Source organism: Coptis chinensis, chromosome 9 (assembly GCF_015680905.1).
Source record: "Coptis chinensis isolate HL-2020 chromosome 9, ASM1568090v1, whole genome shotgun sequence".
In the NCBI taxonomy this organism is placed as follows: domain Eukaryota; kingdom Viridiplantae; phylum Streptophyta; class Magnoliopsida; order Ranunculales; family Ranunculaceae; genus Coptis; species Coptis chinensis.
In genome coordinates, this window is record NC_141464.1 from 51,465,080 (window position 1) to 51,492,556 (window position 27,477).

Here is a 27,477-nt window from a genome sequence, read left to right on the forward strand (position 1 = left end):
GCGGAAGCTATGGGAGGAAGCAGAAGCTATGGGTTACTAGTTACTTTGGTATAGTATCTTTGCATTATTCCCCTAATATCTCTCCCTCTCTCTTCTTACTCAAAATTGTTAATACCTTCTTCTTTTCTCACTCTCTTTGTATACTTTTTTTAGTCATTAAGAGGTCCTTGACACTGCCATATGCTTTCACTTGCTACTTAATGCCACATTCAATAGCATCATCTTCAGATCCTATCTCATGCATGTAGAGTCAGAAGTGTAATACCCACACTGCTGTTTCGAGCTCCTAGAAATGACAATAAGCTGAAAGGACTATGCTGGTCTCATGGAGGATATGGTGACTGGTGAGTATGTTTTATGTTTAAGTTCTCATTTAGGCTGTTTTCTGTCAACGAAAATAACCAATCAGGTGAGAGTAAATGTTGGAAACTCTGACTTGGGCCTGACAAAACACAGTTTGGTAGGCCAAGCCTTCTGTCTAACAATTTATTTCTTACACAATTACACATACCCAAATGGAAAACCATCTCTCTACTCCACGTGGTAAAAGGCCTTATGTGGGGTTGTGGTCTAGCACTTTAGTACCTAATAAGTTTTTAATGTTTTTCTCTAACTGTTTGTAAAATAAAATAAGTGAGTTGCACTGTTTCTTGAAAAAAAAAAAGTAAAAATAATTAAACTTAAGTAAATATAGAATAGCATACGCTCTGAAGACGCTTTGAATATGGGGAATTTTGAGGTTAAGGCGCTTTGAAGCCGCCTCCCTCCCCCCCACTACGCTTTGGTTGCTTAGGTTCAGACTTCACTTCCTAAGTTGGGGTTGTTAAATGGGGATGATGGTTATTGGTAATTTTAATGATGGTTATCGGACTTGTGTTCCAATGTCATATAGAGATGTGACTTGCATCATGTTTTTACTTGTGTGGAAATGCCATTAGTTGTTTTAGAGTATCTCTTATCACTTGTGTATTGATAGTCCTATTTTTATTATTTTGTAGGTCAGCGATGAACTCAAACAGAGATGTGAAGCCCTTTTTGTCAAGTGCAGCTAGTTAGGCTTAGTTGATTTTGGTGTCGGTATGACTATTGTGAATTTGATTTGGTTGGTATTATTAAAGAATGGCCATGTAAATTGTTTTAATGAACGAAACGAAAGTTACGTTATGTGAATGGTTATCGGTTATTCCAATTTAATGAAAGAGTTCTTATTGGATGTTGATGCCATTATTTTCTTGGAGAATTTTAGTGCATGTTTAGTGCTGGTATTATGATACATACAGGTTATTCAAGGTGGCGGTTTTAGGTCCAGGACAAATATAAACCATATTCAGCATTATTAATTTATTTTTTCTTAAAAAAAGGGTTGTTATCTCGTTTCTAGCCTAACTGTCTGGCCCGAAGACTATTTGTGTCGCTTTTCAAGCTAAAGCGAAGATTCGATATAGCTATCAATTGTTCAAAAGTTTAATTCTAAAATATAGCTATCAATTGTTCAAAAGTTCAATTCTAAAATATAGCTATCAATTGTTCAAAACTACTAAAATTGCATTACAGCAAACAAAAGTTCAATTTTAATCTAAAAAAATACAAGCTAGAGAACATGAAAAGGCTACCTGAAATAAGTTTATAGCTTCAACCTATTTTCCTTGTTGCAAGTGTTTAAGTTGAGGACCTGAACCAAGTTTTCAAACATACTATTACATTACCGTCACTCTATTACATTAAGTTGCAAAGATCGAGGAAACAACAAAATTAGCCAAAATAAAATAAGACATAAGGTTCTCACTTGTAAACTCAAAACCCAAATTCACACACACACACGTCATAAACAAGGCACCACTTACAATCGCTAAAATCGTACAAACCTTAATTGGCCTAGTTGTGCTTAATTCATATACGTTAAGGACTTTTCCTAAGGAAAAAGTGAAAGAAAGATTCATACCATACTTTTCTACTTTCAACGACACTATTCTATTCGCGCGATATCTAGATCCAAAAATTTACTCAATATTTTAAAAGTCGGTCATTTTTTTTAATATCTTCTTAGCAATAGGGCCATGGTTGGGAAACTAAGGTCTCCCTTCTGTTTCAATATGCTCCAGCAAAAGATAACAATATATAAAAGCTGACTCACGCATGGAATGAGCCACCACTCTTCTTCCTTGATATCATCCAAATAAACTTGACATGTATAGTCATGCAATTTGTTCTTTAACTGATAACACCAATATGTTTACAATAGTATGGCATGGTTCGTATATTGCATAACAAGAATATTAAAAGGCAACGCTATTCCCATAGAAAGATTGATATTGGAATAGAATACACGCCAAAATTCCTTCAAATTGAAATATAAAGATTTGTTCTTTATATCACAAATCAAAAAAAAAACAAAATACCCAAAATCAAAAGCAAAGCAATATATCTTACCCAATCAGAGAACCCCAATTCGAAAGCAGTTCTACACAGCTCCACAAATCACTGCAAAGAACACCAAAAATCCAACTTTAAAGCTAAAACAATCAATCAAGACAAGAAAAAAAAACAATTTCAACTAGGGCAGGGAACAAAAAAACGAAGCTTTTGATTTTGTTGTAGCTTCAATGGCTTTTCAATTCTTCTCACCTCAGTAAAGTTAGAAATAGTGGAGGTTGAGGGTGGAGGAGAGATAAGCTTTGAAGATGTGGAGAGAAAGAGGATGAGTTTTGGAGATGGAGGAAAGAAGTTTCGGTTTAGATGGAGAGAGACGACAATCTAGGGTTTTAATATGTGTTTTTTTTTTATGGTATTTCTAATTCTGTTATGACTTGCAGCGGGAACATGAAAACTAGTGCGCAAAAAATATTTACAGCCAAAAAGAATATATCTGCCCAAACCAAAGCGCATTGGCAACACCGAAAACGTCACAACAAGTCATACACATAGTCTATCCCAGAATTACCAGTGACGGCAAGGGGGTTGCAATAGATATTTAATCTATAGCAGCACCACACTCATTGCCAACAATAAACATTTTCAATTTAATTATTTTTCTTATTTATCGTAAATTTAAGCGAACACTTTTGCAACGCTCAAGGCGTCGCTCTAGGTATTTCTCAAAATAAAAATTCTATTAAGACGGATGACCTTTAGCAACGCCACACGGTGTTGTAAAAGATGACTTATTGCAACAAATTTTAGGCGTGGCGAAAGAGTGCGTTGCAACAGACCCCTTTTGTTGTAGTGGCAGCAGATGTCGTTATGGCAAGAGAGTAAGTATGATGGGCTCCGTTGTATGATGTTCCCGGCCAGCCTTAAGGGGGGAGCCTCGGACTGGTATTACCGGTTGGCTTCACGGAGCATTAAAGGGTTTGAAGAGCTGGAACGCGCATTTGTCGATCACTTCATTCACCAGAAGAGAAGGGTGGTTGACATCGTGGCTCTGTTCAACATTAAACAAAGGGCCGCAGAATCATTGAGGGAGTTTTTATGCAGATTCAAGGAGGAGACGCTGAGAGTGGAAAGTTTGGATGAACATACGGCGGTCATAGCCTTCCAGCATGGTTTAAGATTGAAACCAGAGTTCATGAGTCGGTATCAAAGATTGAAATTACTACGCTGCATACTATGTATCCGAAGGTAGAGAAATACATACGATATGAGGATATAATGCAGAGAACGGCAAAGGAAACGTAAGAGGTCGGGAAGGCAGGCAGAGGTCGGGGAGGGAGATGATGATCGAAAGGGTAAAGGTAGAATAGAGGACAGAGAGAGAGGATCTTATAGAGGGGAGAACCGAGGGCCAGAGAGGACACGAGATCGGGGCAGAAGAGAGGTGCGAGAGAGGAAGCCATATCGGGAAATGGAACAGACTCCTCTTAACCGACCATTAGAGGAAATCTTGTCTCTAATTAAGGAGCACCAATATTATGAGGGGCCGCGGAGTACCCCAAGGGAGATAGAAGGGAAACCATTTTGCGAGAATCATCAAACCAGAAACCATGCCACGAACGAATGTTATGCCTTGAAGTGGTTAGTAGAGAGGATGATTGAAAAAGAAATGCTCAGAGAGTTTGTCGCTGAAGTGCGTCAAGCCGAGAGAGTGCCAGCTCCGGCTAGGATTTTGGGTACGATCAATGTCATCTTTAGTGGAGAGACTCTTGGGAGGAATGCACATAGGGACAAGGTAAGAAAGACAGCAAGCCTACGACAGGTGAATGAGGTGGTGAGTGTACCGCGGTTAGTTAGTGGAGCCGCGACGGCCGACGGAATCATTATGTTCACCCCGAAAGATTTGGAGCCGATAATTTCACCGCATGAGGACGCCTTGGTGATTACCATAGCAATGGGAAATTATCTAGTTCGGAGGGTGTTGATAGACTGCGGCAGTTCAGTTGATTTGTTGTTTGAAGGGGCCATGGAGGAGATGAGCATCGACAGAAGCCAGTTGAGGGTTCCTCAAACCAATTTGTATGGGTTCAACGGCAGTATGACAGAGCCCATAGGGGAGGTAACGCTGTCGGTGACCGCAGGCCCAGCGACGGTATTCACTAGGTTCATGGTGGTGGATTCTGGCTCGCAGTATAACGCAATTTTAGGGAGAAAATGGATTCATGAAATGAAAGCCATTCCATCGACATATTACCAAGTGATCCGCTTCCCCACAAATGGGGGAACATATGAAATCAGGGGGAATCAAGTGGCAGCACAGAACATCCATCAGATCACGGTGAAGAGATTGGTCCGAGGAACCAAAGGGGAAGGGCCATCTCAGGAACAAGGATTCACGTAGCAACTACAGGAAGCGGCAGTGACAAAAGGGTACGAGCCGCCGTTGGGACCGAAGACGTTGGATGCGATTGAAGTAGTTAACCTGGGAATGGGAGTTGAAGAGAAATTTACATCCATAGGGACTGACTTGCTAGAAGAATGGAAAAAAAAAGCTAGTGCGATTCTTGACAGAAAATTCAAGTGTGTTCGCATGGGAGATTGAAGATATCGCGGGTTTAGACCCAAAGTTTGCATGTCATCATTTGCACATGAATGAAAGTGCTAAGCCGGTTAGACAAAAAATGAGAAGCTTACGTCCCAAATATGCTGAGGCTATTCGCGAGGAGGTTGTACGATTGAAAGGGGCGGGGATAATAAGGGAGGTAGAATACACAGAATGGTTGTCCAATGTAGTCGCGGTCACGAAAAAGAACTGCAAGGTCAGGATGTGTGTTGACTTCACGGACGTGAACAAGGAGTGCCCAAAAGATTGTTACCCAATGCCGCGGGTGGATGAGTTAGTGGACAGAACCGCAGGATTCAAAGTGTTCTCTTTCATGGACGCGTCCATGGGGTATAATCAGGTTGCTATGCACGGCCCAAATCAGGAAAAGACTACGTTCGTGGTGGAGGGTGGCACATACTGTTACACCAGGATGCCCTTTGGTTTGAAAAATGTTGGAGCGACATTCCAACGATTAGGAGAAAAAATGTTTCAAGGGAAGATTCGAAAGGGGATGGAGATATATATTGATGATATGGTGGAAAAGAGCATGTCGGAGGAGGAACACTTTGAAGGTCTTCAGGAGACTTTTCATATACTGCAGGCACATAAACTGAAACTCAACCCCGAGAAATGTACTTTTGGGGTAACTTCTGGAAAGTTATTGGGTTACATAGTTACACACCGCGATATAGAGGCGAATCCTGAACAAATCAGATCGCTGATAGAAATGTCGTCCCCTTAAAATGTGAAGGAGGTGCAAAGTTTGGTAGGGAGAGTCGCGGCACTTAATTGTTTTATTTCAAAGTCATCGGATAAATGTCGACCACTGTATCGATTATTGAGGAAAACACAAGACTTCAAATGGACCGTGGAATGTGAAGAAGCCTTCCAAGAATTGAAGAATTATCTAGGGAAGGCGCCTCTATTGTCGCGACCAGAACAGGGGGAGAAACTGTATTTGTATTTGGGGGTTTCGGAGTATGCGGTGAGTTCGGTCTTGGTGCGAGTTGTTGACAAAGTAGAAAAGCCAGTGTACTTTCAAAGCAAGACCATGTTAGAAGCAGAGACCCGATACAGCCGAATTGAGAAATACGCTTTGGCTTTGGTATTTTCTGCCCTAAAGTTGAAACCTTATTTCGAGGCGCATTCAGTGGTAGTAATAACAAATCTGCCTCTCAAGCAGGCGTTGAGGGCAGAAAAGTCAGGAAGAATGCTAAAATGGGCGGTAATGCTCAGTTGCTATGAAATTCAGTACCAAATCAGAACCGCAGAAAAAGCACAAGCAATGGCGGAGGTATTGGCAAAGTTCCCAGCCGATGACCCAACGTGGGGAGAGGAGATGGTAATGGACCACGAAGGAGAGCCTAACCGTGACCCACTGGACCCATGGGATGCACAGAACGGTTGGAGAGTTTTCGCGGATGGTTTTGCTACAGATACAGGGAACGGAATAGGCGTAGTCCTGGTAACTCCTGAGAATACTAGGCTGGAGTTATCAATGAAACTGGGATTCGCGGCTTCAAATAATGAATCAGAGTATGAAGCAGTAATAGCGGGTTTAGATTTGGCACAAGATCTGGGCGTGAGCGAATTATCTATTTATTCTGATTCTAACCTGGTGGTGTGCCAAGTGAATGGGAGATTTGTGGCTCGCTGCCCAAGGATGGCAAGATACTTGGAGGTCCTACAAAGGAAAGCAAGCAAATTCAGTAAGATTAAGTTTACCCATTTGAATCGCGGAGAAAATAGACATGCCGACGCATTGGCTTATGTCGCGGCGGTATTACCAGGGGCGGAGGGGTGATCTATTGAAATAAGGGTGTTGGACAAGCCTAGTACCACGGAAGTAGAGAATGTTTGTCTTACCACGGAGATTGATCCTGGTTGGATAGCGCCCATCAAGACTTTCCTGATGGGGGTAGAGATTGAAAACACACAGGAGAGGCATAGAATGGAACAGGTGAGCCAAATATACACTTTACTAAACGGGAATCTATATAGAAGAAGTTTCGGCAGACCAATGTTAAAATGCATAGGGCCGCCGCATGTTCAGGAAGTGTTGGCCGAAGTGCACGAAGGGGATTGTGGAAGTCATTCAGCGGGGCGAACAACCACACACCGTTTGATTTCGCAGGGGTACTTTTGGCCACACATGAAGAGAGATGTCATAGAATATGCCAAAAGATGCGAAAAATGGCAGAGGTTTGCACCGGCGATACATCGCCGAGAGCCGTTACCGCATGTGCTTTCGGCCCGTGGCCGTTCGCCATGTGGGCAATGGATATAGTTGGACCGCTGCCCATGGCAAGCGGTAAAAGGAGGTTTATGTTAGCGGCAACAGATTACTTTACCAAGTGGGTGGAGGGAGTGGCGCTGTAACAAGTCAAGGAAGAGAATGTGAACAAATTTCTATGGGAGAATATCATTTGCAGGTTTGGATTGCCACATACAATAGTCGCGGATAATGGGACACAGTTTACTGGGAAAAAAGTCCGAAATTTCCTTCAAGCGTTCAAAGTGAAGCAAGGGTTCTCAGCCCCCTACAATCCGGAGGGGAATGGACAGGCCGAGGCTTCAAACAAAGTCATTATGGATAACCTTAAGAAAAAACTGGAGGAGCGGAAGGGGGCATGGGCTGAACAGTTACATCATGTGCTGTGGGCATATCAAACTACACCAAGAACATCCACTAATGAATCACTGTTCGCAATGGCGTACAGGGTAGAGGCCGTCATTCCAGTAGAAATGATATAATCCATGACCAGAACGCAGGCTGTGGAAAGTGGACTGAATGAGAAAATATTAGCCGCGGATTTGAATCTTGTTGAAGAGAGAAGAGAGATAGCCCGTATTCGGTTGGAGGAATACCATTGGACTCTGCAGAGATAGTATGATAAACGAGTGAAGCCACGAAGTTTCAAGGTGGGGGACTATGTGCTGCGACGAGTTACTCCTGCCACCAAGAAAGAAAACGACGGGAAGTTAGGGCCAAACTGGGAAGGTCCATATGTCATCAGTAAGAAGGGTACATCTGGAACTTATGGATTACAGACTACGATAGGAGAAAAGATAGAGAGGCCGTGGAATATCAGAATGTTGAAAAAGTTCCATGTCTAGGACCTTTGTTTAGTCTTTTTTTCAGATTTGGTAAATAAGACTCTTTGTATTGTTTATTATTATGACTATGAAATAAACAGGCACTTCTTCCAATCGAAGTAGCGAGATAATAGAAATCAAATAAAAAGGGACAGATATATTTGCCCCAAGCAAGCTTCAAAGAGAGTTCAAAGATCCCTTCGGGGAGGGAAGATCCCTTCGTGGATGGAAGAGTTCTTCGATGTTCCGAATCAAACTGGGGGCAACCCTGACTAGTTTCACAACTATACAAAGAGAGAGAGCGGGGGGGGAGCCCTTCGATTGAAAGTCCAAATCAAACTGGGGGCAACCCTGACTAGCTTCACAGCTATACAAAGAGAGAGAGGGGGGGGGGTGGGAGAAGAGCCCTTCTCGGACTATATGTCCGAATCAAACTGGGGCAACCCGGACTAGCTTCACAGCAATTAAAGTGAGTGGGGGGGAAGAGCCCTTCGCCGACTAAACGTCCGAATCAACATGGGGGCTACCCTAGCTAGTGTCACAGCTAACTAAGTTTGCAAATGAAAGGGATGCAAACAACTTGGTTAAAATCAAGGTAGCTCCTGGAAAGATGATGAAAAAGATATTGAATCAAAGTTCCATATAGATCAATGGCTTCAATGCATAACGAATCAGAAGAAAGCCGAAATCGAAAAGTATGACAGATAGTAAATTACAGTGCAAAAAGAGTACAACACAAGTTGATTGACACCTACTACGCAAATGTAGTGTGTCGATGAAGCATTTGTCCAAACACATACAAAAGATAATTGTTCAACACCGAAATTACAATCACAAAGAAATCTGCAAAGAAAGAAATCCGACATGTGTTACTGCTGAGGATCAGTATTCAATTCTTCATGAGAAATATTTTCCTCTTCACCGACAGCGATGCTGGTGTCTACGTTCATTTCCACTGGAGAAGGGTCAGCATTAGTAATGGGAGTAGTCACATCAGGGGTAGTGGTCTCAGCAGCTTCAAGATGCACGGTCGATGATACCACGGATGTTGTATCTGCAACGGGAGGAGGCGATGGAAGAAGTCGACCTGCAGCGCTAAGCTGATCGAGTTGTTGTTGTAATTCACGAGCAATCTTTTTCGCAGCTAGACTCCGGAATCGCTCCGCGGCTTCTTTTACGGCCTTGTCTACAGCAGCTTGAGTGGTAAGTTTCTCCGTCTCTTTGAGGCTTTCCAGTTTAGAATTGAACCCCGCTACATAGTCACGGTGCTTGTCCTCAACCACCTGGAGCTCCTTGTGGGCCTTAACTGCCGTGATCCGCAAATCGTCCTTATCCTTCTCCAGCTTGGCATACTTTGCTTTCCAGCCATCAGGGCCATGTATTTCTTGCTTCGCCGCCTCCAAATTCTCCACGGTGCTAGTAAGGCCGCGCAACACATAGCCAATATCTAGACTCAGCTGCAGAGACATATTGGGTATAAAGGGTAGTACAAAGGATAATGAGTAAGTAAAGTTAATAACACACACCTTTTCCCATCCAGTGTAAATGGAGGCCCTATGGGAAGCGATGGTACCAGAATCTCCATAGGCTTGATCCCGAGGGAGATGAGAGCTGAAAAACAAAGAGGCGGCAACAGCTGGATTTTCCAAAGCTGAGTCTCGCGTAGTGACATCGCGATCCCTAGCCCTGAACTTGGGATGCCAAACTTCGACAGGGCCAAATGTTAAAGGACCAGCTGAAAAGGAATCCTGTTTGGGGTGACGCTAAGATATAACAGACCGCGAAGGTTCATTACGGCCAGTAGTATGAGGAGGAGCAGTAGAAGTAAGTTTGGCCTTTTTGGTGGGAGGGCTCTTGTTTGAAACTTCGACAGGCGCATCTCCATCAGAGTCACTGTCCCATAGCTTGTACTTGTTCACATCCATAGCGGTAGCAGAAGGGTGAGTGGAAGTATGGGCAAAATCGTCTTCCCACTCAGCAACACGAGAGTACGAAGGAGGAAGGGTGTCCGCAGTAGTGGTCTTAGTTTTAGCAGCAGCGGCACGTTGGGCAACAGCTCGTGAATGAGAGATTTTGGTGGTATAGTTGAATGACTTGTGAGCCGTATGTTTTCTTTTTTGAGGTGGGGATGGTTTGGGCTTTCTTTCTTTGGGGGGCGGCAGACGATAGAGGGGGGCCTTGGTATTTGCCAATGTCTTTTAGAGAAGGGTCAAGTAAGAGAGGAGTGGCTTTTTTCGGATCAATGCCGAGGACTTCGCACTGTGCACTCCCTAGTTCGCGAAGGGATTGGAAAATTTCTGAGTAAACACCATTGTATATCTGGGATCGCGAGTCGGGTCTCCAACCTACATCACCAACAATAAAGACAAATTAAAGACAAGTGACACATAAATACTGCGACTCAAAATGACTTACTTATCACTTGTTAGGAAATGGAGATGCCTCAGAGAAACTTCCGAAGGGAGGTCCGCGGATAAAAAACTCCCGAACACATACAACGGATACTGGTGCCACACCTTGTTAGAAGTGGTGATGTGAAGAATAAAAGACTTCTTTTGTGGACGAGTGCAGAAGGATTGATATCCCACACTCCCAAGTTTAGTGCTTTTCTTTATATAGAAGTGAGCAAGGATATCGCGGAGTTGGATTTTGGGAGAGTGAGTCTCATTGTAGTGGTTGGCAGCATACATAACACGCCAGAAGTTACCTATGCCTTGGCACGGAGGAATGTTGAAATGGTTACAGACCTCGATGTCAAGAAGATTCAAGGGAAAACGCAAACCAGACGCTATCTGTCCTACAGTAGCGACGAGATAACCAGGGCGCGGTGTTACCAAGTGAGGAAAGTGGGTGACACCAGACACGTGTTCTAGAATAATGTCACTAGGTATGCCATAAGCGGCTTTAACAACATCTAGGTTGGGTCTGCGATAGTAGGATGGCGGGGGAGGCAGAGAAGGTTTCCTCCCAGAAGTAGATGGAACAACGATGGGCTCAGTAGAATCAGAAGCCGGGGACTCAGATCGGTCCACGGAGTGATGGCTAGATCTAGGGGTAGAGGATCCAGATTTATCGGATTTGGTGGCGGAGGATTGGGTGGCTGAGGTAGCCTCCGATTCGATCTGAACATGATGGAATCCCGCTCGAGGGGAGTTTACAAAAAGATAGATATGCAATCTTAGAAAGGAAGAAAGTGAGGAAGCAGCACCCTCAAAAGCGAATAAAACAAATAATGAGAGGAAAGGTCAACAGATTAAGGGGGAAGACAAACCTGTAACGAGAGAGAGCCAAGGCAACATAGGTCGTAGAACACGAACCGTTTGGAGAGCTACCAGAGGAAATAACAGGGGGAAGAAGTGGGAAGAGTTTGAAGAAAAGGAAGTTGAAAAGATGGTGAGGGTTTGCTATTTTGGGGGTTTTGAGAGAAGAGAGAGGTTTGAGCGGGATTTGAAGGGGCAGGGGCAGGGACAAAAGGGTATTAACCAACAAAGGAACCAAGGAAAGGGAGACACGTAGAGTCTCGATTTTTGAAGAGGCAAAGTACGAGGCGCGTGCGTCGTATTTCCAGGTGGCAATACAGAGGGAGCACGTGGGACACGTGCTGGGAGAAAGAAGATAGGGGGACAGAGTGGCAGGGTCGAAAAGAGAAGTATACCGCGAAATGTGCATGAGATGAGAAATGTTAGTTCTCGGCCCATTTGTTGTTCGCGGACCATCAATAAGACCGAGAGAGGGCATCTGTATGGGTCGTATACATGACCTAGGAGGTTAGTGGTGACAATGGGACCGGATGCGGTATAGTATGGGGAAACAAGTTGCATAGGATCAGATCCGCGGTATCCCAACCGCTCTGAACTGCTGCGAGACGTGGAGAGAGGGAGAGCGGAATCATAACTGCAAGATAACTGCCGCGATACGTGGAGAGAGATGGGAGGATGGATGAAAGAGGATCGAGGGACAGGAGTAGAGAGGGACAGAGAAGAGAGGGATAAAAAGGAGCAGAGAGAGAGAGAGAGAGAGAATAGAAAGAAAAGAAGAAAAAAAGAAAAGAGAAAGAGAGAGAGAGTGAGTTATGGTAAGTTGAGAGTTTTGGTTCATACAGCGACTCGATTTGAAAGTGATGCCACAGATCCTGATTCTAAATTCATAATAGTAGCTGAGGTATGGACGCTTGGTTTGGGTTCGTGGCGAAATATTAGCGATTTCCCATTTCTACCAACGACTGAATATTTTTCCATGGATGGAAGTTTGCACTGGCAGTCGAATATGTATATGAATCGTGAAATAGGTGTGTTAGGAATTGGTTCTTTTGATGTTCGAATGAGAAATTTCAATTTGTTTTGTTACCTCCACACCTCAATTCCAACCCGGATCTTGATTCTGTAGACCTTGGTGCACCGGGCGGTTGTATCTCTCAAGGTTGACTATTCTTAACCTGGACGTGCTTTGAGATATGGATAATGAAGCATTTCGGACTCCAGGAATCTTGGACTAAACAATATGTGCTAACAACGACTGGGAAATTTTGACATATCAAGTTGTTATGCCTTTTGAAGAGGGGGGAAGTTCTATTTGCGTTTGATGGCGATAAGTTGATTTCTTGTGACCCGAAAACTGGCTAGGTTAAGGAAGTTGGTCTCTCCAGCTATTTTCGTGTTGATTGGCTTCCTTTTGTTGGAACCCTTGTTTCACCTATGATAGGAGGTGGAGCTTAATAAAGAGGTTTAATTTTCATGATATATACATTAATTTGATTTGTTTATCTTTATATCTGACTACCATTTTGACAACCAAATTTATAATGTTTTTTTTTTTTTTCCGCTAACAACATTTCTTATATTAGAACATCAAAGGTACAATACTCCTATCTAGTAGGTATTGTGGTAGTAGACTTACGTCCTGACCATGGTAAGCCCATTGTGTCAGTTCATGCGCCTCGCCATTATACCTCCTGTTGATCCAACAATATTTACAAAACTTAAGAGGTCTGCATAGATCCTCTATTAACAACTTAATAGGTTCTAGTTTCCAGCTGTGAGAGTTATGTTCCAAGGGAGATACAACATTTTGAATTGCTAACAGACTATCCCCCTCAAACAAAATGGAGTTCTCTCCTGTGCTGCGAGCCAGCTTCGTAGCCACCTCCAAGGCCACCATCTCAGCCTCCTCCGCATCTACTGCTTTGAACCTTCTTGTTGCTGCTCTTTTGAGGATGCCTTCATTATCCCAAGCCAGAGCTCCAGCTGCCCCATCTCCTGTCCCCCTATCAAAAGCAGCATCAAACCTTATTAGTATAGTATCAAGTTCAATAACAGGGAATGAATCTCTATAAGGACAACTGCTATGAATCCTAGATTGTCCTAAATGGGAACTATTGTTCCCTACTCCCTGAGAATATCCAAGGGTTTCAAGGCATCTCCTCCATTGAGCTGCTGTTCTTCTGAGCAAACCCTCTCTACTAGCGACTAGGCCTTCAAACTTGGCCTTATTTCTAGTCTCCCATATGCCTTGTAGCATAATAATAGCCAGACTCCCTTTTTCAGCAATACCCGGATCTGCCCCTTTAGTCCACTGTACAAAGAGATCAACCCTATCTCTTATAGTGTCATTTCCCAGCTCATCCAGTTTACCCCCCAAGTTAGAGGCAAACCAAACAGACTTGGACCATTCACACTTGAAGAAGATATGCATAGGGTCCTCTAGCTCCATCCAACACAAAAGACAAGAAAACTCTCCTTTGATCCCTCTGCTCCTTAACAAGTCCCCCGTGGGAAGGGTACCCATATACAACTTCCACAAGAAGAGAACAATGTTGGCTGAGACAGGAGCTTTCCAAATAGCTTTAATAGTATTTATATTAAAAGAAGATGATTGTTCCATGTCACCATTCCCTACCATTCTTTGATAGACAGATTTAACATACATAATACCATTTATGGTATCCATCCATCTAATAGCATCTTTCCCGGCAACGAGAGGTCTAATCATGACTTGCTTAATAAGGTTCCCAATAGTGGATGGGAATAGGTGATCAATCCTATTTGTGTCCCATCCACTACCATCAGTCAACATAATATCCTTCACTTTGATATTTTGAAGGTCTTGTCGCAAAGGCATGAGGTCATTTATAAGGACAGGATGTTTGTTAATACTGAGCCAAGGCTGGCTCATAACCAACACATCCTCACCCTTACTAATGCTCCAGATGCATCCCTCCAGGACTTTCTTCCCAACTCTATGAACCCCTTTCCAAAACCAAGAGGCATCTGGAGGGGGGTTCTGTTTAACATCAAACCAACTCTTACCATATATGACCTTGAAAGTTCTAGCCCATATAGATTTTTTGTTAGTGAGAGCTTTCCAAGAAAGCTTAGCTAGCATAGCTTGATTCATATCTTTTGCTCTTCTCAAGCCCAAGCCACCACTAGCTTTAGTTTTGCATATGCTATCCCACCCAATGGTGTGGATGCTTTTACTATCTTCTGTACCATGCCACCAGAAGTTCCTGCATGCCTTATCAATCTTCTCACAAGTGGAACTTGGGAGAAGAAAAGTTGACATAGCAAAGAGAAGGGTAGCTTAAACAACGGCCTGAATCAGAGTAGTTCTGCCAACAAGGGACAAAAGTTTAGCCCTCCACCCTTTAATCTTACCATGAACTTTATCCACCAGGTAATCAAAATCCTCACTTTTTTTCCTAGATAAAACTATAGGCACACCTAGATATTTATCCCGATAGTAAAAAAACCTCATTTTCCAAAAAAAATTTAAAATCTTTTTGTGTCTTTTATGCACATTTTTACTATAAAAAAATACTAGACTTATCATAATTAATCATTTGACCAGAGATATTGTAGTACTCATCTAAAATATTTTTTAACTTACCACTTTATACTAAATCCGCTTTAGTAAACAAAATCAAATCATCCGCATAAAGTAAATGAGTAATAGCTGGTGCATCCCTTCTAATCTTGATACCATGAGAGTGTTCCGCATAAGCTATCATCCTAAATAAGGCCTCAGAAACAAGAATAAAAAAATAGGGGGAGAGAGGATCTCCCTGTCTAAGGCCTCGACTAGGAGTAACAGACTCTAGAGGGGCACCATTAAGCAAAACTTTAAAAGAAACCGTAGATAAATATTGAGATATAAGCAATCTCCATTTTTCATTAAACCCTAGTTTTTGAAAAATATTATCAATAAATGACCATTCCACCCTATCATACACTTTAGACATATCCATCTTCAAAGCAACAAACCCTTTTTTTGTTTTCATCTTTTTCATCGTGTTAAAAATCTCACAAGCCAAACCAATATTATCCCATATTCTTCTCCCTTTTATAAAAGCCCCTTGAAAAGGAAAAACAATCTTATTTATATGAGCCTTAAGCCTAATAGCAAGGATCTTTTCTATAATCTTGTAACCAAAATTGCATAAGCTTATAGGTCTAAACTTAGAGACATGGTTAGGATTGGAAATCTTAGGAATGAGGGTAAGAAAAGTTTCATTTAATCTAGGGTTCATCTTACCATTAGTAAAGAAATCCTTAACACAAGCTATAATACTATTTCCTACCACATCCCAACATTGTTGATAAAAGATACCTTGGAACCCATCAGGTCCCGAAGATTTCAGAGACTTGAGCTTTTTAACAACATGCCAAATATCATCATCAGATGGACAAGCAGTAAGAATCTGATTCTCCCTATCCGTAATACAAGGTTTAAATAAATCTAGAATATGCTCATTATCCTGAGGATGCACAGAATCAAAAACATTATCAAAATAAGCATTAACAGCAGTTCCTACTTTATTCCTACCTTCTTGCCATACACCATTATCATCCTTAATCTTATCAATATTATTCTTCCTCCTACGATAAACAGTAGATAGATGAAAAAACTTTGTGTTCTTACCATCTTCTTTAATCTAGTGTTGACTAGATTTCTGTTTCCAAAAAGCCTCTTCTTTCTCATAACAATCAAACATCACGTTTTTTAACATTTTAGCTTTTTCATGATTAACTGGATTAAAAGGCTTTTGAAGCACCCTATCTAGACCTTTTTTATGTTTGTTTGATATTAGAGAAGATGTTTCCAAAAACTTTCTTATTCCAGGTCTTAAGACTTTGAGCGGTCTTATTTAACTTAAGAATCACATTCCAATCAAGTAAATCATGGGTTATAGAGTTCCAAGCTTTATCTATCTCAAGTTTACAGGATGCATCTTTCAACCACATATTATAGAATCTAAAAGGTCTATCCGCATGTTCCTCAGATACTTTAAGACTTATCATCAAAGATAAATGATCAGAAGTAGCATTGACAACATTTTTAACAAACATATTAGGGAAAAGATAAATCCAATCATGTGAAGCCATAGCATGATCAAGTCTTTCTAAAATATTATCTTTTATTCTCCTGTTGTTATTCCAAGTGAACTTTGGGCCTATATAGCCTAAGTCCACTAAACCAAGATCATCTATCACAGAGTTAAATTCCATCATGCATTTAGAGAAGTTTGACCTCCCCCCTATTTTCTCATCCAAAGATCTAATAGCAATAAAATCTCCAAAAACCAACCACGACACAGGTATATAGGGGGTACATTCTCTCAACTCAGTCCAAAACCTATGTCTCATACTAGCATTTGGTTCGCCATAAACAAAAGTAAAGTACCATGGATTTGAACTATGATAATTAATAAGTTTACCTGAGATTTGGTTAGCTGTGGCTCCTAGCACTTCCAGGTTAACTCCAGCCCTCCACGAAGACCCGCAGCAGGAACACAAAACACATTATCATACTTAAGAGATTTTCCTAACTTACTTATCTTATCCTCCTTTACTTTAGTTTCCGACAAACATATAATGTCTGATTGGTGTTGACGGACTATATTTTGAACTGCCGTGGAGGAACCCATTCCCTGGCAATTCTAGGCGTGAATCATTTTTGTCGAGGCAGCTGTTTGGGGACAGCCACCGCGAACCCTGGAGGAGGACCACACAGACATCCACTGCTTCCTGACCCAGCACTGACACTTGTACTCTTATCTCCACAATACCCACTATTAGAACCCCTAGGTCTTTTGAACTGTTACCTTTGTTTTTAAGATTGGACTTGAAGTGGCCACAACCCTTCACAGACGAGCCATCCATAGCCAGAGGCAGCGGTTGAGAGATGCTATCCTCTGAGTCATATCCTGTCCCTGCTTGACTGCCTTGAAACAAATCCCCCGGCACATTCCCAACCGACACCTCCTCATGACAATTATACAACACCGCATCTTGTTCAGAATCTTCAAAAGGTTCTTCTTCTTCAGAAAACGCATCTGATGGTATCTCTTCTTCAGAATATCACCCCCCCCCCCCCCCTGAAACCTCAGATGGAACACTGGAATCCATAGAGTGATTTGAGAAAGATGGTTGACTTGACTCCATAGTATCACTAGACACCGAGATGAAGGGGGCATCCTCAGGGATCAGTAAATGTCCTAAACCCTAGCTCGCATATCATCCGCCTCTCTTTTAGCCTTCTTAGAATTTTTTTCAGCCTTTCTTATACTCTTACTTTCCCCATCATTATCTATATCTACTTCTACTAATAGAGGACTTGTATATAACTTCCTCTTAAAACCCACACAAAGCTCTTGCAACCTCCTATATCCTATTTTTACCCCACTCTTTCTCATAACCCAAGAAGCCAGAGTCTTAAACCCCCTTCCACGCGTAGGCAGACCTAAGAACCGGAAGCTAGTATGAGCTGGACTTGGGGGGAGAAAGGGAGTAACTGACCCCTCAACTACTATATTCTCAAGAAAAGGAGTAAATACCTTGGAACTCGAAGAAACCAGCAGCCTGGGATTCTCTACCATAATATTCTCACTCGTTCCCAAGAAGGAATCCTCAGAAGCTACAAAGCCTACCTCCCCAGGTTCACTGCCCCAAACTATCGCATCCCTTAACTCTCCAGATACAGTTGTGAAAGCTTGGTCAAGACTACCACCTTCCTTCCCATTTGCTACCTCCAAATCCAAACCCAATTCCATACAAGGCTTGAGCCCCCACACAACTATAGCCTGATCAAGGGAGCCAGAATCTATTATGGGCGTATCATCATAAACTTGATACCCTTGAGCTTGAATTTGGATAACCGTTCGACGGCTCGACCCACCTTGCCAATCCATCTCCATATCCTTAGGGCCCAGGGGATATACCACCTAAGCTGGATTGCCTTGTCGAGCCTCTCCCTCAAGCCCAACAAGACCAAAGGCACTACTTCCCCCCTCTACTTGAGTCCGCAAGAGCTAGATCAGGCCCAGAAGGCCTCGAGCCCGAGCACCTACTCTTATCCACTCTATTACCCTCCAAGCTATCCACACCAACCTTTTCAACAGACCCTGACCCAGGCCCATCCAAACCCATATGCACTGGCGAAAGGAGGTCCTTAGTAGACCTTGATCCAACCGGACTGACTGCTTTGTCCCTAGACTCGTACCTCTGCTTAGGGGGTGTATCCAAGATCCCCCCCCCCCCCCAGATCAGAACCTTCTTCTCTGAGCAGCTTTATCCCTGGCCAGAATTTGATCAAATCTAGGTTTCTGAGGTGTTCCAGAGAAAGTGACCGATGTAGGGTTCGAATTCACCACTCCATTAAAGAAAATAGTAGCCCTCATCATAAAGGAGAAGGTGTGTTTGACATCTCGAGGGGAACCCCCCGCACCTCAGCATACTAGCTCGATACTTCTCCTTTTGCTAACAGAAGTGCACATCGTGACCAATCCTTCCACAGAAATAACAGAAAATATCTAATTTCTCATACTTGAAGGTCACAGGAAAAACTTCCTCTTCTTCTGTTCTCAAATCTATACCTTTAAGCAGTCTCTCTTTTATATCTAGCTTTATCCTGACTCTAGCCACCGGTACTTTGAATTTAGCCAAGCATGTCCAGTCTGTGTACTTAACCTTGCCCAAACTTTGCCCCACCCTTTCTACATTTTCCTTATTCAACCTATCAGCAGGGATCCCATAGATTTGTACCCAAAACTTTATGAAATCGAAAGCTGGATTTGTTTCCAGTTCTTTTGGTCTCACCCATTTTCTCAAAACAATAACAAGCCCCTGGACTAACCAAGGTTCATTCTTTCTGACATGGTTATATTCCTCCAGGTCTTCAAAAATGAACTTATAGAACCCCATAGTGAGTATCTATCTCCAATAAGTTTCCCCACTAAAGTATTCGACCCTTCTTCAACTTCCACTGGAATTTTTTGTTTGATATCCATTACCCTTTTCTCTTTAGAGCAGAAGAGTTGTTGCATCTCTATTTGAAGCTGTTCAATCTTAGATAAAGATCTTGGTTCAGAAGTTTCACCTCTAACCAGCACACTAGTACCATTTTCTATACCTTTCCAACCAATGCAAACTTAACCTATATTAGAGAAAGAAAGAAGGGGGGTTGGGAGGGGGAGGATGGGAGAGAGGGTGGAAGAGGGGAGAGCGTTACAAAGGAGATAGGTTCGTTGAAGTGAAGAAAGGAAAAAAGACTCGAGAAGTAAGTCCACCTACAGATCCTCAGAACCAGCAAGATGTTAAGAGGAAAAAAAAAAACTATTCAAAGAACTCAGCACTTTACAGCTTCTAAAAATTAGCCCCACTCTATAACTGAGGCCAGATACCCGTAAACTCTTAGCATAAAGGTTTGAATTTGGTATTGAAAACGAGATTCAAAATTGAAATTCAAAACATTTGGGGGAAGAAGAAACAGAGCTGCTTTTGGCCGCAGTATAGCCGTTTGACCTGCACTTGGGTTTTATGGAATCCGTCTACTAATTTATTTAGCTCATGTCATCCAAATTTATAATGTTAACTCAATTGTTCTTTGTTAACCATTTCGACTAGTTTCTCGCTTTTGACTGCAACATTTTATTTTTTTTTTTATTTTTGTGTACTTCACTAATTGCGCGCTTTCATTGTGACTGATTAAAAAAAAAGGTTAATTTGTGGCTTGAGAGATTTGAGATAGAGGTTTGGGTATGATTGGAGAGGAAAACGAGAGAGAAAGGAATGTGATCTCCATGGAAGTAGGACTAAAACAGGAAACTGAGTTTCCCTCATTCTAGAAAGGAATCTGTTTTCCTCTTATACACTATACCCCCATATTATTGAGTTTGCACTTATTTCCCCCTCTTTTTTCCTCCAATAATTATGTGCCAACTCCCATCTCCCACTCCCATGCCGGCTCCCTACATTCTACACTCTGTCTTTAATCTGTTTTGTTCCCGTGAATCTGGGATCGGTGATTTGGGATTATTTAGTTTGAGACTGCTGAGAAAATGCAAAAGATTTAGGCATCGAGTAAATTTGGTTTCGTACTCGATGCTAATTCCTTGGCTACCTGAACGTAGTATTACGTTACTAGGCCAGAATATTGTACTGTGAATTCATAGAAAGCCAGATCTTAGGTATATATAGATAAAGTTCTCGGTAGGCTCTCTTTGCGCCTTAAACTCTGTTGCCTTCTCTGCGTAAAAGTATCGGAATGGTGACTCTATAGCCATATCAAGTTACAATGTCTTTCCAAATAGCCATTACTTAATATTAGTAAATGGGTACGTGTGTGTTGCACGTGTAAGTCATATAGTTGATTTATTTATATAGAATTTAATATGACAAAATAATAAGATAATTGTAAGTACAATAATTCGCAGCATTATTGTTTTGGATATGAATTTGGATATGCTAATTGTTTTTCTCAAAAGTAGCTTCATCTTTAGTCATCCGCATTTTTCCTTTTCACGTGTTGAAAAAAAATATTTGAAAGGTATCTAGTTGCTTGTTTTTAATTAGCAAGCTTTTAGTACTTGTGCAAGGAACTATTTAATTAAAAAAAACTTAATATATAAAATAAGGAAAAAAAATGAGAATAAATTACTCAAATTTACCTTGATGCTGTTGCTGCTGTTATAACTTGGTTCTTGAAGTTGCGCATTGAACTGAGCAAATTCATTAGACTCTAGTGAATCAAAGTCCTGAAAAACCGTTAATAGTTGTTTGTTTGTAATAAACTCATTTTTTTTCGATGTACATTGTAAAAGATGTATACGATGAATCATAAGCACCACTTTTACCTTATTGTATTTGAAATGATCAATCGAATCCATTGGTTTTATGATTAAGAATGCGGGAGAATATTTTAAAGAATGAGTGTCAAGTGTTCAAAGAATGTTGAAGCCATAGACAAAGGGCCACTACTAAAAAAGTGACTTTTTGCAGCGGCCAATGGTTTGGTGGCTATTTCCTACTTGTTGCCACGACTAACAGAATTGGTGACAATAAGTTACCTTTTGCCTCGCCTATGTCTTTCCGTGACAACAAGTTTATTTCTTGCAACTATTTCAAACTGGCTGTGGCTTTAAGTCATTCTTATTGTCACGAGTAGGTTTTGGCCGCCGGCGTGAAGTGGGTATTTTGCAACGATTGTGGCAAGAAGGTTCTTAATTATTTCCTGAAAAAAAAAATTCTGATGAAAACACATGTGGCCTGCGTCTGTTTTATTCTTTCCCTCCATTTGTTTTGGTGAAAAAATTGAACCCGCAAAACTTCTCAGATAAGAATTGGAAATATTTGCAAAAAAAAAAAATATAAGAATTGGAAAAATAAGAACGTCCGCCTTCCACCACTCGTTCCACCAAAATCAAAACTTCCGCCTTTCACCACTCCTTCCACGAGTAGGTTTTGGAGCTGTTACTTCCACCACTCCTTCACTGCTTCCGCCGCCTTCTTCGTTGCTTCCGCCTCCTTCTTCACTTCTGCTTCCTTCTTCCCTGGTTCTCAGGTAATATAGTTTTTTTCACAATTCTTCGCCCATGTTTTGGGTCTTCAATATAATAGTTTAATTTTTTTCACAATACTTTGTGATTCACTATTTCGAATCTAAATTATGTAGAAAAAATAGTGGAGTTGCAATCTTATATCGATCCCTTTTCTTACTGTGTCTGTACATCTGTAACAACCTTCAATCCTTTCTATATTATTTTTTGGTTAAAAAATGCTACTTTTTAAGTTTAAAGCTTTAGCTTTCTTCGTATAAAAGGGTAAAGTTCATAACTTGTTGCTTTATAAAAGGCTCGAATGTTGAATTGTTTTTATCTTTAATTTCTTTACTATTAGTACTAACGTCAATTGTTCCGGTTAGATAGAGATGGTGCATTCTGAACTTCTATCACCTCTAGAATATCTTAGTCTTTTTTGCTCTTGTATATTATGATTATTATCCTTAAATAGAGCATCTATGTTAAACTAGCTTGTCTGGTAAGCTTCCTATTATCAAACTTCATAGACGTTCAATCCTTTTTTGGGGCCTCAATTGGTTTTGAGTCCAACTGAAATTCTATTATCCAAATGTTGTGTGTTTGGGCACTGAACAATAGAGAGGAATCCAGCTAGTTTCTTTGTTAGAGTAAGTTACATAACTAATTTATATCATTGTGTTATTTGTGTAGCTTGTTGTCTAGCATAATTTTTATACTATACCATCTAGGCGTCTAGGTGTTGATGGCATATTTAGAAAATTTCAGTAGCATAATGTCATTTTGTCCTAAATGGAATGATTGTGGACTGATTTCTTTTATGGTTGTTGGTTTGGTGGTGTGAAATCTAGCTTCTTGGGTTATGATAGTTAAATCTACTTTCTCGTTACTTCTAGTGCTCACTCACTTTAGTTGAGTATTGGTTAGGTACTTAGGTATGTTTATGGTTATCACATGCTTAACTGATGTCATTTGTTAGTTTGTTAGAAAATGACGTATGTACCGGGATTTTAGATATTAGTTCACCCCCGATCTCACTTCGCCATGAATGCGAGCGCTTGAGAAAGAAAAATAGCAAGTACCAAGCCTTTACATAATTGAATTTGTGAGGCTTTTTCAGTTCATTGAATAGATTTTTGAGTATATTCTTTATTCAAATCGATTATTAGTAGAAACCAACTTTTCAATAGGTTTTGGGATTTGGTTAAAGAGATGAGGATATAAAGAATTAGAACAGGTAATAATAAGAACCTTTTCTAGTGTTTTGGTTTGCTGATTAGGTAGTGGTCCTGTTCTTGCCATCTTTATGAGTTCTTGTGTTTGATCATTTTCCTGTGCCTAAGTATTTTTTTTGTTGTTACTTAATGTATGTAAGATATGATATTCTTGGTGAACAAGCTATTGCCTTATTTATTTTTTTTCATGTAGTTGTTGTTCGGTACTTGCTACTTAATGGATAAAAGTTTGATGGATCCGACTGTGGGAAAATGTAGTCGTAGGTATATACTTGGTTGTGAGAAATTTATTGAGTTTGCTTGGAATAATCGAGTTGAGGAACTCAGTGGTGAGATTTACTGCCCATGTGTTAGATGCCTTAATCTTTTGCTATGGCCTAAAAATGTAGTGGAACATCATATAAAGAATCGGGGTATACTACGGAGTTATGTGCATTGGACAAAGCATGGGGAGAGTGGGCAGGTGAATACCGAGTCCAATGAGGGTGATGATATGCATGCAATGTTGCAAGATGCATTAGGATTTCAGAACATGGTTGGTATAGACAATGACATACCACCTGGTCTGAATTCAAATGAGTCTAGTTCCAGTGACACTCGTACGGATGAGCCAAATGAAGAAGCACAAAAGTTTTACAAGTTGTTGAAGGAAGCAGATACACCCTTGTATCCGGGTTGTACTAAGAGTTCAAAATTGTCTTTCCTAGTACGATTGCTTCATGTAAAGTGTCTTAATGGCTGGAGTAATCATTCGTTCGACGTGTTGCTTGAGGTATTGAATGATTCACTTCCAGATGACATCAATATGCCCAAGAATCATTATAAATCAAAAAACCAACTTCGAGATCTTGGGATGGAGTGCATTAAGATAGATGCATGTCCAAATGATTGTATGTTGTATTGGAAGGATAATAAACCGATCATGGACAAGGATAATTGTGACATATGTGGTGAGTCAAGATGGATCATGACTTCATTGGAGTGTACAGAGAACGGAGTTAGTTCATCTGCAAAACCTAAGAAAAAGGCTGCTAAGGTTTTGCGATACTTTCCCATAAGGCCAAGACTTCAAAGATTATTTATGTGCTCAAAAACTTCTAAAGATATGAGATGGCATGCAGATGATCGTACGAAAGATGGTGCTTTGAGGCATCCAGCTGATTCCGAGGAATGGAAAAGTCTAGACATAAGATATCCTTCATTTGGTTTAGAATCTCGCAATGTTAGACTCGATATCGCTAGTGATGGTTTCAATCCTTTCGGTAGTCTTAGTTTTATTCATAGCACTTGGCCTGTTGTATGCATTCCGTATAATATGCCACCATGGATGTGTATGAAGCAGCCTTTTCTTATCATGGCATTGCTAATTCCTGGCCCTAGTAGTCGTAGAAATAACATTGACATGTACTTGCAACCATTAATTGATGAGTTAAAAGAGTTGTGGGAAAAGGGAGTTGAGACGTATGATGCCTCTTCAAAACAAAATTTTAAAATGCATGCAGCTATCTTGTGGACTATTAATGACTTCCCAGCATTTGCTAATTTGTCTAGATGGAGCACTAAAGGAAAACTTGCATGTCCCTCATGCCATGAGGAGACTTGCTCAAAATGGTTGCAAAATGGGAAAAAGTTTTGTTATATGGGAAGCCGTAAATTCTTGCCACTTGATCATAGGTATCAAAAGAATAAAAGTTCTTTTGATAACAATACTGAAATGGGAGTTGCCCCAAGTCCCTTTACTGGAAGTAATGTTCTTGCTCAATTAGATGGGTACGACCAAATCACATTTGGTAAGGCAGAGTGTGATAAGGTTGGGCAGAAGAGAAGTCGAGATGATAATTATCTGCCACATAATTGGAAGAAGATCAGTGCATTTTTTGATCTCCCTTATTGGAAACACCTTCGTGTACTTCATAATCTAGATGTCATGCACATTGAAAAGAACAATGGTGAGAGTTGGCTTGGGACATTGCTGAATTTAGAGAAGAAATCAAAGGATAACTTGAAGTCAAGGCAAGATTTGGTGTTAATGGGTATGCGAAAGTCACTTTATCCAATAGCTAAAGAGGGTAACAAATACTATATCCCCCCTGCGCCCTATACCTTGTCCTTGACTGAGAAGAGAAAGCTTTGTCAATTCTTGAAAGGTATTAAAGTTCCAGATAATTTTTCATCAAATATCTCACGTCGTGTTCAGGTGAAAGAATGCAAAGTACCTGGCCTAAAAAGCCATGATTGGCATGTTCTAATGTAGCAACTTCTTCCAGTTGCAATACGTGGAATCTTACCTAAGGAAGTTACATTAGTTCTTGTTGAGCTCTCTAATTTCTACAAGCAATTATGTTCGAAAGTATTATGGGTTGCAGAGTTGGAACGTCTTGAGCATCAGATTGCTATCACACTATGTAAAATGGAAACGATCTTTCCTCCATCATTTTTTGATGTTATGGTGCACTTGCCTATTCATGTAGCTGGTCAAGCTAAGCTCGCTGGACCCGTGTATTATCGTTGGATGTACCCAATCGAAAGGTTAGTATATAAGATAATAGTAATGGTTACTCACTTGTATGTATTTTGTTAAAATTTTGTTTATATTTTATATTTATTCAGGTACTTATACACCTTGAAGAAGTATGTTCGTAATAAAAGTAGACCAGAGGGATCTATTGCTGAAGGGTATCTTGCTGATGAATGTTTAACTTTCTGCTCAAGATACTTAAATGATAGGATTGAGACTAAGTTCAACCGGACAGGGAGGAATGAAGAGATCCAAGTTGTTGGACCCAGATGGAAAGTTTTCTATATTTTTAGGAAACAGCCATGCTTTAGGGAAGGGACCGTTTCGGACTCTAACAGACGATAAGTGGGAACAAGCTCGTTTGTATGTGCTAATCAATTGTGAGGAAGTGGTACCGTTTGTTGAGTAAGTCCACCTTATTGAAATCGTTCATTTATTAAAAGAAATATTATTTATAAAATGTCATATATACTCGTTATAAATGAAACAATATTTTGTATAGGAAGCACAAACAAGTGATTAGGGATGAGCTCGGGCAGCGGTCAAGTGCTAGGAATATGGACCGTATTCATAATGAACAATTTGGTAAATGGTTTGAAAATCAAGTAAGTGTTAGTTATATGTACGTAGTTAGATTGTGTACGTATATCAGTTTATGTATATTTCTGTAAATTATTAGTAAAACAGATGTTGTTAACGTAGTTTTTATTTATTTATTAATAAATATCAATCATTAATTCAAGATGCTGTTAATGTCTGCCTCGCTAAAGCTCAGTCTGCTAGCTCAAGTCGCAAGTCAAGTAGTGTAGATCAGGGACAGACAGAAAGGAGAGTTAGACTGATAAGGATAAGCCTGAGGTAGGTGCCGTCGGTAAGTCGCTTCTCCTACCCCTATGCCCTCTATTCATCCTATAGCTTTCCCTGTGGTCCTTTAGATTCCCAAGGGGAATTCCCTGCTCTCCGGTTTTGCAGTGAACGGCCTAACGTCAACGAATGAGCTTGTGGTTCACCGGGACGCTAAACCGGTCTGTCATAAGTGCCCAAAAGGGCCCTTGATTTTCTGCTTTCCTAGGGAGCATCGCATTCAGGTCATCATTTGGCAATAAACTGCCGTTCAGGCGGGACGACGGACAGTTTATTGTCTCCCTCGTACCCATAAAAATAGGAAGATTGTCAGCATCGGACCTTCTTGCAGTTCTACTACTAGATGATTCATCACCATTGAATTTAGATTTAGTAGTGGGTTCCTCAATGGATCACATACTGTGAGGAGGCTAATGGACTCACTGTTAGCTCAGCGTGGCTGCTGATGCTAGACCATCTTATGTTCGCCGTCAAGCATTATAGGGAGGAAGAAAGGGGAGCAGTATGTTGGTTTCGATACCGGCAGTGCAGTGATTACACTTGTCTTCTGACAAGCGGGAGTTGGTTAGGAGCCAACCGTTTGCATGGGGTCTCTCTATGTAACCTATAGGCTGTATAGCGTAGCGGGCTGCTATTGCTAGGTAGTCTGTTTGTCTACGTAGCTTTTGCAGAGTTATTTGTACACTGCAGCCCCTGACGTTAGGAATGAATACGAAAGACGCGGTTCGTTACCAACAATCTAAGTTTTTAAGTTGAGATCCTCCCGCTTCTAGCTGATCACCCCCTGTTATGCCTGTATAGGTTGAAACTTCCATCAAATGTAGATTCACAGAATTTTCAAACTTCCCCTTAAGTTATGTTATACACATCACATCAGCCAGCTGAAAATTTAATGTCCTTATCTGTTTATGCAAGAGAGTGTGTTCAAGTGCAAAGAGAACCCCGCCAACCGGAGACACGGCGGTACCGCTACACCGGC

General features: G+C 41.0%; 1 protein-coding gene and 1 long non-coding RNA gene across 2 annotated transcripts in view; one reads left to right on the plus strand and one right to left on the minus strand.

Annotated features, from left to right (window-relative positions):
* Window positions 1-3,841: 3,841 nt before the first annotated feature.
* On the plus strand, window positions 3,842-4,771 carry LOC147476561 (uncharacterized). The gene has a single exon (XM_086585765.1). It carries the CDS (start codon window positions 3,842-3,844, stop codon window positions 4,769-4,771), a length of 930 nt encoding a protein of 309 aa, XP_086441891.1.
* Window positions 4,772-12,923: 8,152 nt separating this feature from the next.
* Window positions 12,924-27,477, minus strand: part of LOC147476562 (uncharacterized) — a 36,695-nt gene continuing 22,141 nt past the window's right edge. The window contains exon 9 of the long non-coding RNA XR_015209091.1: window positions 12,924-13,334. This is a non-coding gene — a long non-coding RNA (uncharacterized LOC147476562). The remainder of the gene's footprint in view (window positions 13,335-27,477) is intronic.

What these genes read in the sequence shown, in the direction of transcription:
- LOC147476561 (XM_086585765.1), top strand. Translation starts at nt 3,842, where the DNA reads ATGGAACAGACTCCTCTTAACCGACCATTAGAGGAAATCTTGTCTCTA.